The sequence below is a fragment of the Mesoplodon mirus genome (assembly GCF_964341445.2).
Source record: "Mesoplodon mirus genome assembly, chromosome: 9".
Classification (NCBI taxonomy): Eukaryota; Metazoa; Chordata; class Mammalia; order Artiodactyla; family Ziphiidae; genus Mesoplodon; species Mesoplodon mirus.
Genome location: NC_138985.1, coordinates 108,036,827 through 108,051,488, shown reverse-complemented (window position 1 = coordinate 108,051,488; position 14,662 = coordinate 108,036,827). Strand labels below are relative to the sequence as shown.

Below are 14,662 nucleotides of genomic sequence, written 5' to 3'. Positions count from 1 at the left end.
GGGTTTTTAGAACACCTCTAAACACACACAAAAGAAGACAGATAGTACCTACAAGTTTCAACCACTGCTTAAACTCTAAAAGCATTTTTTGTATTATTTTGTTTCGATACAGAAGGGGAAACTCGGCTCTAAAGAAATATCAGAAGGTATTTCTCGTGGCCGTCCGTCTCAGGAGTTTTCTGTCGCTTGCCTCCCCCAGCTTGTGCTACTATTCTTAGGATGTGCTCAGGAGTATGAAGTAGGGTGCTTCTGTCCCTTGCCCTCCTCCCCAGTCACTCCCCCTGCCCTCATGCCATCACCCAAGAGCCGCCCCTCAAATAAGCCATTCCTTTTTGCTTTCGTCAATGGTCTCTGTGAAGTTGGGGTCGTTGCTCATGATGGCGGCGTCCGCGCTCTCTGCCGACTCTGCCCCCTTGGCCTCGTTGGTGTGGTAGGTGCCCTTGTGACGGAACATGTACCGGATGAGGAAGACCAAGGTGCAGAGGATGGTGAAGATGACCACGGCAATGACCCCTGGTGGAGACAGCAGAGGGACTAGAGGTTAACCAGATCCTGTAGATCACGCCAACACTGTTCCCCTGCTTCGTCATCGTTCCCTCAAGTGCTGCCCTCTCCCCTACACGAAACACAGAGCCCCAAAACGACAACAACGTGGACTAACAACGTTGCCTGCCATATCAGTAAACAAAGGATGCTGCAGCAGTCAGCCACTACAGCTGCCCCAGATGGGGAGCCCTGCGGGAACTCAGGATGAGAAAGCGCAGGGTACTGGCCCCAGAGAGCTGAGGTGCACATCGAAGGAATGATTTCAGTGAGCCCAGACTCTTGCATCCTCCCATATATAGAAAAGTGCTAAATTCCTTAACTTGAGATGTCTGGTTTTCTTTAACGAATAGTAATCTTTTGATGTTCCCGACTACCTGGTCTTTGTTGCAAAAACTCCTCTGTATCCTGGCTCCCCCCTGTCTCTTTGGAGCAGCCCCTCAAAGTTATCTGAGATGCTGTGTCCTGCACTTAAGTCCTCAGTTTTGTCCAGTGAATAAGACATAATTCTCAACTTCTAGGCTGCGCATTTTTTTCAGTCAACAGCAACAACAAAAACTAACAGAACTGAAAGGAGAATTAGACCAAATCACAATTATATTTGGAGATACCAACATTTTTCTCTTAGTAATGATAGAACAATTAAACAGAATATCAGTAAGAATTTAGAAGACCTCAAAAACACTATTAACAAACTTGACCTAAGGAAGTAATACCAATCCTACACATATGTTTGGAAATAGAGGAGAAGGATATACCACTCAACTCATTTTATGAGGCCAGCATTATACTGACACTAAAACCAGACAAATACATTATAGGAAAAGAAAATGATGGAGCCATATACCTTCTTAATAAAATTTTAGCAGCAAACCCAGCAATAGGTAGAAAATAATATATTATGACAAAGTAGTGTTAATTCTAGGAATGTAAGATTGATTTAATATTAAAAAATTAAGCAGTGTAATTTACCACATTAAACAAATAAAGGAGAAAAACCATATCATCATCTTAATAGATGCACAAAAGCATACGACAAACTTCAATACCCATTCATCATGAAGCCTATCAGGAAACTATCAAGAGAAAGACACTTTTCAACCCGATAAAGGGCATCTTTGAAAAATCTACAGCTAATATTGTATTTAATAGTGAAAGATTAAACACATTCCCCTTAAGGCAAGATTGTCAGGTCTCAACACCTTTATCCATGATTGTACTGAAAGCCCTAGGCAGTGCAATAAAGCAAAAAAAGAAATAAAAAAGTGTACGGATTGGGAAGAAGTAAGAACACTATTCTCAGGTGATGGGATTGTCTATGAAGAAAATTCTAAGGAATATACAGAAAAAGGATGTTAGAACTAACAATAAATTTAGCAAAGTGAAATTTGTATTTTTACATATTAGCATGAAACACTTGGAAATGAAAGTAATAAAATAATGCCATTTATAACAGAACAAATTGAACACAGATGTTCTAGACTGTACACTGAAAATCATAAAACCTTGCTGAGAGAAGCTAAAGGAAACCTGAATAAATGGATGAATATACCATATTTCAATGTCAATATTGTTAAGATGTTCATTTATAGATCTAATGCAATCCTAATGAAAATCAGAGCAAACTTTTTTTTGGTAGAAATGTATAAGCTGATTCTGAATTTTATATGGCAGTGCAAAGGACCCAGAATAGTAAAAATAATTTTGAAAAAAAGAAATGATTGTAGCAGTTACACTGCTTATTTCAAGACTTACTATAAAAATACAACAATAAAATAAGCATGGTATTGGCCAAACAAAGACATATAGGTCAACAAAATGGAACAGAAAACCCAGAAAAAAGACATACACATATGCAGCCAATTGATTGTTGACAAAAGTGCCATGGAAATTAAATTGGAAAAAAATATAGACTTTTCAAGAAGTGATCTTGGAATAACTAGATATTCATTTGGCAAATAATAACTTTGACTTTTATCTCATACTATATATAGGTGTTAACTCAAAGTGATTATAGACTGAAAAATAAAAATGAAAACTAAAAAACTTCTAGGAGAAAACATAGGAGAAGATCTTCACAACCTTGGGGTAGGCAGATTTTTTAGAAAGAATTTAAAAAATCACAAACTATAAAAAGGTTAAAAAAATTGGACTTCATCAAAATTAAAATCTCCTGCTTTTCAAAAAATACCACTAAGAAAATGCAAAGGCAAGTCACAGACTAGGAGAAAATATTCACAATACATATGTCTGAGAAAGGACTTGTATCCAGAATGTAAGAAGAACTCTTACAACTCAGTAGCAAGAAGTCAAAAAACTCTAATTAAAAGATGGGAAAGATTTAAACAGACACTTCACCAAAGATTTGCAAGTGGCAGTAAGCACATGAAAAGATGCTTGACATTACTAGTCATCAGATAACTACACATTAAAACCACAATGAGTTACCACTACTCATCTACTAGATGGGTACAATGAAAAAGAATGACAATACCAAGTGTTGGTAAGATTGTGAAGCAACTTGATCTCTCAAATATTGCTTATGGGAGTGTAAAATGGTTCAAGCATTTTGGAAAACTATATGGGAATTTCTTATAAAGTTAAATATCTTCTTTCTATAATCCAGCAATGGCACTCCTAGGGATTACCAAAGAAAAACAAAAACTTTTGTTCACACAAGACTTGGACAAGAATATTCATAGCAGCTTTATTCAAAATAGCCCAAATCTGGAAACAAACCAAACACCTGTCAACAGGCGAGTAGATAAAACAAATTATAATACCTTCATACAATGGAATACAACTTGGCAATGAAAATTAACAGACCACTGGTACATACAGCAATGTGGATATATCTCAAAAACGTTATGTCAGGACTTCCCTGGTGGTGCAGTGGTTAAGAATCCGCCTGCCAATGCAGGGGACACGGGTTTGAGCCCTGGTCTGGGAAGATCCCACGTGCCGTGGAGCAACTAGCCCATGCGCCACAACTACTAAGCCTGCGCTCTAGAGCCTGCAAGCCACAACTACTGAAGCCCGCGCGCCTAGAGCCCGGGCTTCACAAGAGAAGCCACTGCAATGAGAAGCCCGCGCACCACAACGAAGAGTAGCTCCCGCTCGCCACAGCTAGAGAAAGCCCACACGCAGCAATGAAGACCCAATGCAGCCAAAAATAAATAAATTAATTAAAAAAACAAAAACGTTATGTTGAGTGACAGAAGGCACAACAGATTACATACAAAGTGATTCCATTCATATGAAGCCCTAAAAGGGGCAAAAGTAATCTATGTGACAAAAGCAAGTGGGGAAGAGGGAAGGATGAATTACAAAGGGGGCACAAGAGAACTTCTAGTGGATGGAAATGTTCTGTGTCTTGACTGTAGCTGTGGTTATGGGCGTATGTGTCTGTCAAAAGTCATGAACCTGCTACACTTAAATAAGTGCACATTATACTTCAATAAAGTTGGTCTTAAAAAAGCAAAAACAATGAGGATAAGGATTATACCAGAACTTTGAACTATGTGCTTTGAGCACCATTTTGAATGTATTCTAATTTCACAGTCACATACATATATATAGGTGTTTACTTTCTTCCTGTGGAAAATAAACCTACTGAATAAGCTGAGTTGATTGGCTGAGTTTAAAACCCTTGATAAGCTTACAATATTAGCCATACTTAGAGAGGCAGGAAACATTTTTATGAAATAAGGCAGAAGAGGCAGGGAGAAAAGAAGGCAACAGGCAACAGGGTTATTGATACTGATCCAAACACGAGGCGCTATACTAGGAGAGTCGAATTATTCTGCAGGTATTCTGGTGAGAAGAAAAGACTGGAATATTTTAGATACTCTGGCTTATTAATTTTCTTTTTAAAAAAATATTTATTTGTTTATTTGTTTATTTATTTATTTTGGCTACACCAGGTCTTAGTTGCAGCATGTGGACTTCTTAGCTGCGGCATGCGGACTCTTAGTTGCGGCATGTGAACTCTTAGTTACAGCATGCACGTGGGATCTAGTTCCCCAACCAGGGATCGAACTCCTGCCACCTGCATTGGGAGCATGGAGTCTTCCCCACTGGACCACCAGGGAAGTCCCTGCTTATTAATTTTCTGATAATTTGTATTAAGATAACTGAAACCAGACTGGCATAGTCCTTCCTGATTTTGTAGTAAGCTATTATGGACCACTTGGGATGCAAGGGGATGAGAGTGGAAAAGACTGGAGGGCATAAAGGAATGTTCTGGCTGTTGCCATGACTGCCTGCTTGCATATTCTGATGCTGGCTAGCTCCGTACTACTGTTTTTTTTTTTTTTTTATAAGTCAGCATAAAAAGTAGCCAGGTTACATTGACCATACTTTCTCCACAATGTGTACTTCTCAATCTTCAGTCATATTTAAACAGCGAAATGAATAAAGTACAAATCCAGATAACGCCTTTTCCCCTGGACTATGGTTTTATTGACAATGACTACTCCCCACAGATGAGAAGTTACAGGAAAGCCTGTCCTGTAAGTCACCTACCTCCGATGATGGCCGAGTTTCTGTTGACTCCATTTCTTATAGCCTGGCCTTGTCCTGGGTTATACGGAAAATCAGCACTGGCTGTAGAGGAAGAAATGAAAAGACATATATATATCATTTATCCCAGATAATTTGATACCTAGTTTTTCATACAACCCTTCAACAGCCTGTTTTCCCAAATGAGATCTCCATTTCATCTAAATCCATTTTGCTGTTGTTTCCCACAAGAATCACAGCCACTTCAGTGTCTGCTGTTTGCCTTTGTACAACTCCCAAATGAACAGCCTACCTCTTTGGGAGAAGTATTAACAAATCTTAGAACTACCTGAGCTGGCCTGCTTTGGTTCCACTGACAGACAAGTTTACGTATTAGAATACTTAAGTTTGGCTGAAATCTGCTTCCAACCCACTTTTATCCCTTTCATAACTGGTGGCACTGGATATACTCGCCAATGAGCTTTTTACAGCTTACAGCATTAGTTTAAAAAGTAATCATTAGGGCCTCCCTGGTGGCGCAGTGGTTGAGAGTCCGCCTGCCGATGCAGGGGATACGGGTTCGTGCCCCGGTCTGGGAGGATCCCATATGCCGCGGAGCGGCTGGGCCCGTGAGCCGTGGCCGCTGGGCCTGCGCGTCCGGAGCCTGTGCTCCGCAACGGGAGAGGCCACAACAGTGAGAGGCCCGCATAATGCAAAAAAAAAAAAAAAAAAAAAAAAAAAAAGTAATCATTAAAAAATATTTTTTAAAATTGAAGTATAGCTGATGTACAATATTATATAAGTTATAGGTGTACAATATAGTGATTCACAATTCTTAAAGGTTATACTCCATTTATAGTTATTATAAAATATTGGCTATATTCCCTGTGTTTATTTATTTTATACATAGTGGTTTTACCTCTTGGCCCCCTACCCCTATCTTGCCCCTCTCCCCCTCCCTCTCCCCACTCGTAACCACTAGTTTGTTCTCTATATCTGTGAGTCTGCTTCTTTTTTGTTATATTCATTAGTTTGTTGTATTTTTTAGATTCCACATGTAAGTGATATCATGCAGTATTTGTCTTTCTCTGTCTGACTTATTTCACTTAGCATAATGCCCTCCAAGTCCATCCACGTTGTTGTAAATGGCAAAATTTCATTCCTTTTTATGGCTGAGTAGTATTCCATTGTATATATAGGTACCACATCTTCTTAATCCATTCATCTGTTGATGGACAGTTAGGTTGCTTCCATATCTTGGCTATTGTAATTTATGCTTCCATAAATATTGAGATTGCTTCCATATCTTGGCAATTGTAAATAATGCCGCCATAAATATTGGGGTGCATGTATCTTTTCAAATTAGTGTTTTTGTTTTAAAAAGTAATCATTTCTTTAAATGAATATTTTACATGGCTCTAGTAAAACATTGTACACTTCAGGAATGTGTAAGAGGATAATATCTTATAAGTGTTGAGAAGAATATTAACTGCCTAATAAATTTTCTATTTCTCTCCCCATTTCAACAAGCCTTTGCAGAATGCCTACCATATGTCAGTTGCTATTCTAAGTGCTGGGGATATACAGTAAACAATAAAAAAGATGAAAATTGTTATTAATGAGAACTTCCCGTGCCTCATTGAAGAGTTTGGTTTATATAGTCAAACTACTAATCTGAAGCATGGATGTGGTTTTAGTTATGACCCTATTTATAGTGAACTGCCTGAAATTATGGGGCAGCTTCCACGTTGTAACTCACACACTCATAGGACACAGTAAGATTTGGTTATCAATACACATAATTCCCTGACGTCAACCCCCCTTCAAAGACTGAGAGCTGTTTTTCAAGGATAAAGGCCTGCACCTTCACTGCGCCTCTGGGGCCCAGTTTCTAGGTCTTTTGACATTGTATTTGCCTTTCTCTGGACTCGATTTGGTCTACATCCTTCTAAAAAGTCAAAAGCTTCAGAGCTTGTAAGTGGCCTAGCTGGGATTAACACCCAGGTAGGGTTAATTCCAAAGTCAATAATCTTCCCTGTCCTGCCTTTCAAGGGCCAGGAAGACACAGACAGGTAAGCTGTTGAGGAAATGCCAGCTTTCAGACAGTTTAGCTTACGTAGGTAGGGCCTATGGGAGGAAGAGCCTTTTCTTCAGGGTTTGGGGAGATAGACTTGTTTTGTTTGGACACATTGAATCTGAGGTGCTTGGAGGATGTATGGCCATAACTACTAGACATTGGGGTGAGTGGGTCATATCTCTCATCTCCTTTGGATAAACACAGAAATCTCCTGACCCTTAAATATCAATAACATAAATCTTCAAAACATATTTGGTAACAAAACAATTACAGTGGCAACTTTGTCATGATTCTGTCGTTTGGTATTCATGACACTGCAAAACTGTTTGCTCTCCTGCTTCAGGTAACATGGATGGTGGGACACAGCACAGTTCCTGCTCTAAAGAGAGCTTTGCGTCCTTGGCCACAAAAATGCAGAAAAACACAGATGCCAAGAGGTTGACATCTTCTCTCTGGTTCTCTTGAAGTTATTGATACAAACACTAGTGGAAGGTATGGATGTGACCTGCGATGACCCAAGGAGAATAATAAGAACTAGAAAAGAACATTAGAAATACCCCAGGATCGCCTCTGTTATAAAATCTGAACTCCTTAACATGGGGAGGAAGGCTTCCCTTGAGACGAATTTCTCTCCTGCCTCTTTCCTCATGGAACCACTTTTCCAACTCAACATTCTAGGCACACGGATTCCTGATGCTTGAGGGGGACGTGCCTTTGCTCATCCACACGGCACTCTCTGTCAGGACACCTGGTTCGCCCTTCTTCTCTTTGTCCATTAAATCTTGCGTCTTTCCTGAAACCATCCTCAGCCACCGCAGATGAAGCATCTGCCCTCCTTTCAATGGCTATCACCTTAATTCTCATCACTCCTTACATGGTATTCAGCCTCTTTTTTTGTGTGTGTGTGTGTTTTTTTTTTTTTGGTGGTACGCAGGCCTCTCACTGCTGTGGCCTGTCCCGTTGCGGAGCACAGGCTCCGGATGCGCAGGCTCAGCGGCCATGGCTCATGGGCCCAGCCGCTCCGTGGCATATGGGATCCTCCCGGACCGGGGCACGAACCCATATCCCCTGCATCGGCAGGCGGACTCTCAACCACTGCGCCACCAGGGAGGCCCGGTATTCATCCTCTTAAAGGCAGGGGCCAATCTTAATTATATTTGCAGCCCCAATGACAAATAGTGCAGACAAGTAGCAGAACTAATTGGATATTCGTTGACTGGTATAATTAAAATCAGTCCATTAAGATGTGCTAAACATTTATATAGCCTCTTCTAATAATAAAGTCCCCCATGCAGGTACTATTTTGAAAATCAGCTGCCTAAACTGAACTCTACCCTTAAAGCAAGGCAGCATTCTTACTCTTCCCAACAAAGGAAAGGAACATATTGAATACAGAAAAGCTGCTAATGATTCCTGGGTCCACTAGTCTGGTTATTATCAGAAAACAATCAGTGGAAAACCCCCAGGCCCAACAGAAGTCCTCATGAAATTCAAGGACAGGGTTCTGTGTTTGCACGGCCATCCCTGTTTTCCTGGCTTTGTTTATACCTTGAGCCTGGTTGTCCTAATGCATGTGAATGCTTACTCCCTGGAGGCAAATCCACTTTATCCTGGCATGCAGACTGATTTGCTACTTTGACAGATATATTTCAAATGATTTCATTGTAACTGTCCTTTCCCCTGGGTACCAACGTCCTCTTGGAAATTCGCATAAAGAAACATGGAGGCCAAGAGACACAGATGAGGCCAAACCACAGACCTCATCCGTGACACGGGCTCCATTCTGCTGCCGACCTTTATGCCCCTCCCACCTCACCTCCTCCAAGGTTGCTAGGAGAGCAGAGGCATTTTAGTGGTGCTGGAGTATCAAGGAACCTGTATTTTGGGAAACGTCATGAGTAGGTCCAAAATAGACTTTATTTTTTATTCATTTATGTATGTATGTATGGCTGTGTTGGGTCTTCGCTGCTGCACGCCGGCTTTCTCTAGTTGTGGCTTGTGGGGGCTACTCTTCGTTGCGGTGCACGGGCTTCTCACTGCGGTGACTTCTCCTGTTGTGGAGCACAGGCTCTAGGCGTGCGGGCTTCAGTAGTTGTGGCACACGAGCTCAGTAGCTGTGGCTCATGGGCTCTTGAGCGCAGGCTCAGTAGTTGTGGCACACGGGCTTAGTTGCTCTGCGGCATGTGGGCTCTTCCCAGACCAGAGCTCGAACCCGTGTCCCCTGCACTGGCAGGCGGATCTTATCTGTCAAAGTAGCAAATCAGTCTGCATGCCAGGATAAAGTGGATTTGCCTCTGTGCCACCAGTGGAGTTCCAAAATAGACTTTAGATATTAAGTCTCAGGACCAGATTTGTGTTGAATAGGCAAAGACTGTATTCAATACACTTTTCTTCTGGGTCCCAAATGACACTGGTGGACAAAGAATGTCACCTGGCAAAGGATGTTGCTGCCATCAAGCCATCAGCCACGCCCACCCCCACAGTGCAACCTGAGGAGATTCAGGATGGAGAAAACAGGATACTGGCCCTAGATAGTTAAGGTGCCTATCAAAGGAATGATCTCCATGAGGCCAGACTCTGGAATTTTCCCATACATAAAAAATTGCTTACTCCATTAACTTGAGAAGTCTGGTTATTCTGTAATTAATAGTAATCTTTTGATGTACCAACTACTTGTTTTGGTTGCAAAAACTCCCATATATCCGGGCCCCTCCCTAACCTCTTCGGAGCAGTCCCTCAGAGCTATTTGAGAGTCTGTCTCCCGGGCTTAAGTCCTCAGTATGTCCACTGCATAAAACATAATTCTCAACTTTTTGGTTGTGCATGCTTTTTCTCAGTTGACACACTATGTGATAACACTAAAGTGTGGTGCTATTCCAGCTCTGATTTAGTGTCTCCTGGAAGCGTGTTCCTGCTTATTTCCCTTGCACACGTCCTGTTTGTCTGGTCATGCCCTTTACACTGGCAGACCATGTTTCCTTTGCCCCATCAGCCAGAGATCAGCTCTCCTCCCCGCCTCCCCCCAGCGGGGACAGGCAGACATGTTGCTGCAGGAACTGACGGTGGGGATGCTTCTCCCGTGGACATGCTTGTTAAACAGCTTGGCCAATGCTGCAGAGCCCACAGAGAAGGCACGTGCATCCCAGGCCCCCAAACACATTCGGACAGTTCCACACACAGACGGCCTCCCTTCCCATCACCTCTGTCTTCAACCTGGGAAGCAAGCTGAGAGCTCAGCGCTGGTGCCCCTGCCCTTTCTCTTCCTCCAACTTCAGGTCGGAAAAAAAAGGGAAGAACACACACACTCTGTAACAGCAGGCCCAGGGGGACCTGTTCCTCGTAATCATACAGATATAGTAAAATGGTCAGAAATTAGGACAGGGTGAGTAAAAATACACCTTCTTACCCCCCAAAGCATAGAAACCGTGACTGTTTTATTCCACTTCTAAAGGCCTCTGCCTGCCCTTTGCTACATTCTAGGAAGACTTCATCAGGAAAGCAAAAGACAGTCTAATCCTTGCCTCTTCTGTCCGTGTGCCAGGCGGGGCGAGGGTGCGGCCCTCCTCGGGCAGCTGGTTCTCAGACTACCCTGTACCTGCCGCCAGGTGAGGGACCTCGCACAACAAGGGCCCCCAATCATCACGTAGGTGACGGATGCGTGGTAAAGCTCTAAATTTTAGGACTACATGAAATTACTCATTACTTGGACTATACTTTCCTCACATATAAAACTCTCTGGGGCCCAGAGTAGCAAGTGTTCGCTGTGGCGGAATCAGCCTAGAAGCGTTTTCCTTCTACCATAGAGCACAAAAAGTAAATTTACGTGAAATTTAAGTTTTGGGAGCAAGCTATTTAGGAAATAATATTAATAGCACTTCCCACAAGTCCGGCACTGTTTTAAGTTCTTTTCATGGATTAGCTCATTTCCTCCTCCTGTGAACCTTGTAAGGTTGGTGTATTCATCCCATTTTGGAGGCTGAACACTTGGCTGAGGTCCCATGACCAAGAAGTGGTGGAGCCAGGAATTGGCTCCAGAAATCACTTGCAAGGCGCTAAGCTGAAGTGTCTCTGATGAGGAAGAAGGGGTCTACACTGGCTTTATCAAATCATCACCATCATTAAGGCGACCAACTAATTTAGCCCAGTTGTTTTCTCTGTGGTTGGTGGGCTGTCTGGGGAGGCCCACAGATGTCTAAAGGCTTCTGACTGCACTTGTCTGGCGTCAAAAGTGAGCATGTGAGGCATTTTACCTGACAAAGATAATTCCACATGATGATAGCATCAGCTGAGCAATGCGATAAACTATGAACTCTGAACCAACATCGTAAGAAGAGAAACCCAATATTCCAGATACAATTCCCTCATGGGCCCAAACGGCACAGAGAGAATGGTTCTCACCATTAGGGTAACACCTGTGAAATCATGAAGAGTGCTAACTGTGCTTTAAAACATTACTGTCAGATTATAATTTTGACTGCCTTTACAGAATGTGAAGAATTGAGAGGAAGTTTCAAGGCAGGTACTTAAGAACAGTAAGCTGATTTTAAAGATATTCATAAGAATGGAATATTAAAAAGAGATTTGAATTCTTTAGCCTTAAATTTCTTGCCTGTCTCATTGAGCAGGTAGGGAGGAAAAGCAGTGGTAAAGCATTAAAAAAAAATACAAGAGGCGGAGTCAAGATGGCAGTGTGGGAAGATGCAGAGTTAGCGTCTCCCCACAACTAGGGTGCCTGCTGGCTGCTGGTGGGGGACTCTTGACACCCAAGGAGATGGGAGGAACCCCAAAGTGAACCAGTAGGACATAGGGGGACTGATGGGGGGAGGAAAAGTGGAGGCCAGACAGGATCAGCACCCCTGAGGCTGGGGAGATCAGGAGACGCAGGCGGGAGGGACTCTCCAGGAAGAGCGGGAGAGGAGAGGGCGATCGCCTGGCCCACTCAGGCTGGGGAGCCTGCTGAGCTCCCAGGCCGGTACCTCTCCTCCAAAGGCCCATCCAGGCCGTGTGGGTCCTGGGGGCACAGGAGGGAGGCCAGGGAGATCAGGAGAGGCAGGCAGGAGGGGCCCTCTGGGAGGAGTGGGAGAGGAGCGGAGGGCAATTGCCCCACACACTCGGGCTGGGGAGTCTGCTGAGCTCCCAGGCGATCCCTTGCCCTCTGAGACCAGGAGTGGGGGGCACACCTGGGCCCCTTCTGTTCCTTAAGCCTAAGCCCCACCCTCCACAGCCCCCAGGGCCTTTTCCAGCCCTGTGGGTCCTGAGCATTGGCCCCACCCACCACCCAAACCTTGCCCTTGCTTAGGTCCCACTCTCGACAGCCAAGGCCTTCCTGCCCCCCCCCCTTTTTCCCTCCTCCTCTTTTTCACTATTGTGATACTGTTGTACCTTCTGGTTGATTCATCTATATTTTTATTTTTATATTCTTCCTAGCATATCTGTTAGTTTACTAGCCTAATTTTATTTGTTATTTTGTTATTATTATTATTATTTTTATTGCCACCCCAGGTGGCTTGTGGGATCTTGGTTCATGACCCCAGGGTCAGGCTGAAGCTCCTGCAGTGGGAGCTCTGAGTCTGAACCACTGGACTAACAGAGAACCTCAGACCCCAGGGAATATTCATTGGAGTGAGGTCTCATGGGGTTCCTCATCTCAGCACCAAGACCCAGCTCTACCCAATAGCCTACAAACCCCAGTGTTGGAAGCCTCAGACCAAACAACCAGTAAGACAGGAACACAATCCCACTCATTAAAAAAAAAAAAAAAAAAAAAAAGAGAGAGAGAGAGAGACAGCAAAAAAATATGTCACAGATGAAGGAGTAAGGTAAAAACCTACAAGACTAAATAAATGAAGAGGAAATACGCAATCTACCTGAAAAAGAATTCAGAGTAATGATAGTAAAGATGATCCAGAATCTTGGAAATAGAATGGCGGCACGGATTGAGAAAATACAAGAAATGTTTAACAAAGATCTAGAAGAACCAAAGAACAAACAAACAGAGATGAACAACATAATAACTGAAATGAAAAATACACTAGAAGGAATCAATAACAGGATAACTGAGGCAGAAGAACAAATAAGTGAGCTGGAAGACAAAATGGTGGAAATAACTGCCAAGGAGCAGAATAAAGAAAAAAGAATGAAAAGAATTGAAGACAATCTCAGAGACCTCTGGGACAACACTAAACACACCAACATTCGAATTATAGAGGTCCCAGAAGAAGAAGAGAAAAAGAAAGGGTCTGAGAAAATATTTGAAGAGATTATAATTGAAAACTTCCCTAACATGGGAAAGGAAATAGCAAGGAGAGTCCCATACAGGATAAACCCTAGGAAGAACACACCAAGATACATATTAATCAAACTAACAAAAATTAAATTCAAAGAAAAAATATTAAAAGCAGCAAGAGAAAAACAAAAAGTAACATACAAAGGAATGCCCATAAGGTTATCAGCTGATTTTTCAGTGGAAAACTCTGCAGGCCAGAAGGGAGTGGCAGGATATACTTAAAGTGATGAAAGAGAAAAACCTACAACCAATTACTCTACCCAGCAAGGATCTCATTCAGATTCGATGGAGAAGTCAAAAGCTTTGCAGAGAAGCAAAAGCTAAGAGAATTCAGCACCACCAAACCAGCTTTACAACAAATGCTAAAGAAATTTCTCTAAGCAGGAAACACAACAGAAGAGAAAGACCCACAAAAACAAACCCAAAACAATTAAGAGAATGGTAATAGGAACATATATATCAATAATAACCTTGAAGGTAAATGGATTAAATGCCCCAACCAAAAGACACAGACTGGCTGAATGGATACAAAAACAAGACCCATATGTATGCTGTCTACAAGAAACCCACTTCAGACCTAGGGACACATACAGACTGAAAGTGAAGGGATGGAAAAAGATATTCCATGCAAATGGAAATCAAAAGAAAGCTGGAGTAGCAATTCTCATATCAGATAAAATAGACTTTAAAATAAAAACTGTTACAAGAGATAAGGAGGGACACCACATAATGATCAAAGGATCAATCCAAGAAGAAGATATATAACAATTATAAATGTTTATGCACCCAACATAGGAGCACCTCAATACATAAGGCAAATGCTAACAACCATGAAAGAAGAAATAGACAGTAACACAATAATAGTAGGGGACTTTAACACCCCACTTACACCAAGGGACAGATCATCCAAACGGAAAATAAATAAGGAAACACAAGCTTTAAATGACACAATAGATCAGATAGGTCTAATTTATATTTATAGAACATTCCACACAAAAGTGGCAGAATACACTTTCTTCTCAAGTGCACATGGAACATTCTCCAGGATAGATCACATCTTGGGTCACAAATCAAGCCTCAGAAAATTTAAATCGTATCAAGCATCTTTTCTGACCACACCGCTACGAGGTTGGAAATCAATTACAGGAAAAAAACTGTAAAAAAACACAAATACATGGAGGCTAAACAGTGTGCTACTAAATAACAAAGAGATCACTGAAGAAACCAAAGAAGAAATAAAAAAATACATAGAAACT

The 14,662-nt window shown here is 42.2% G+C and overlaps 1 protein-coding gene across 1 annotated transcript in view; it reads right to left on the bottom strand.

The window, feature by feature from the left end:
- Positions 1-313: 313 nt before the first annotated feature.
- The window catches only part of LOC309810056 (contactin-associated protein-like 2), a gene marked incomplete at its 3' end in the record, with an annotated part of 168,400 nt that continues 154,051 nt past the window's right edge, over positions 314-14,662 (bottom strand). Inside the window, exons 4-5 of the mRNA XM_082631773.1 lie at positions 5,068-5,148; positions 314-513 (exon numbers count right to left, since the gene is read on the bottom strand). Of these exons, the coding sequence (XP_082487899.1) occupies positions 314-513; positions 5,068-5,148 (281 nt within the window). The remainder of the gene's footprint in view (positions 514-5,067; positions 5,149-14,662) is intronic.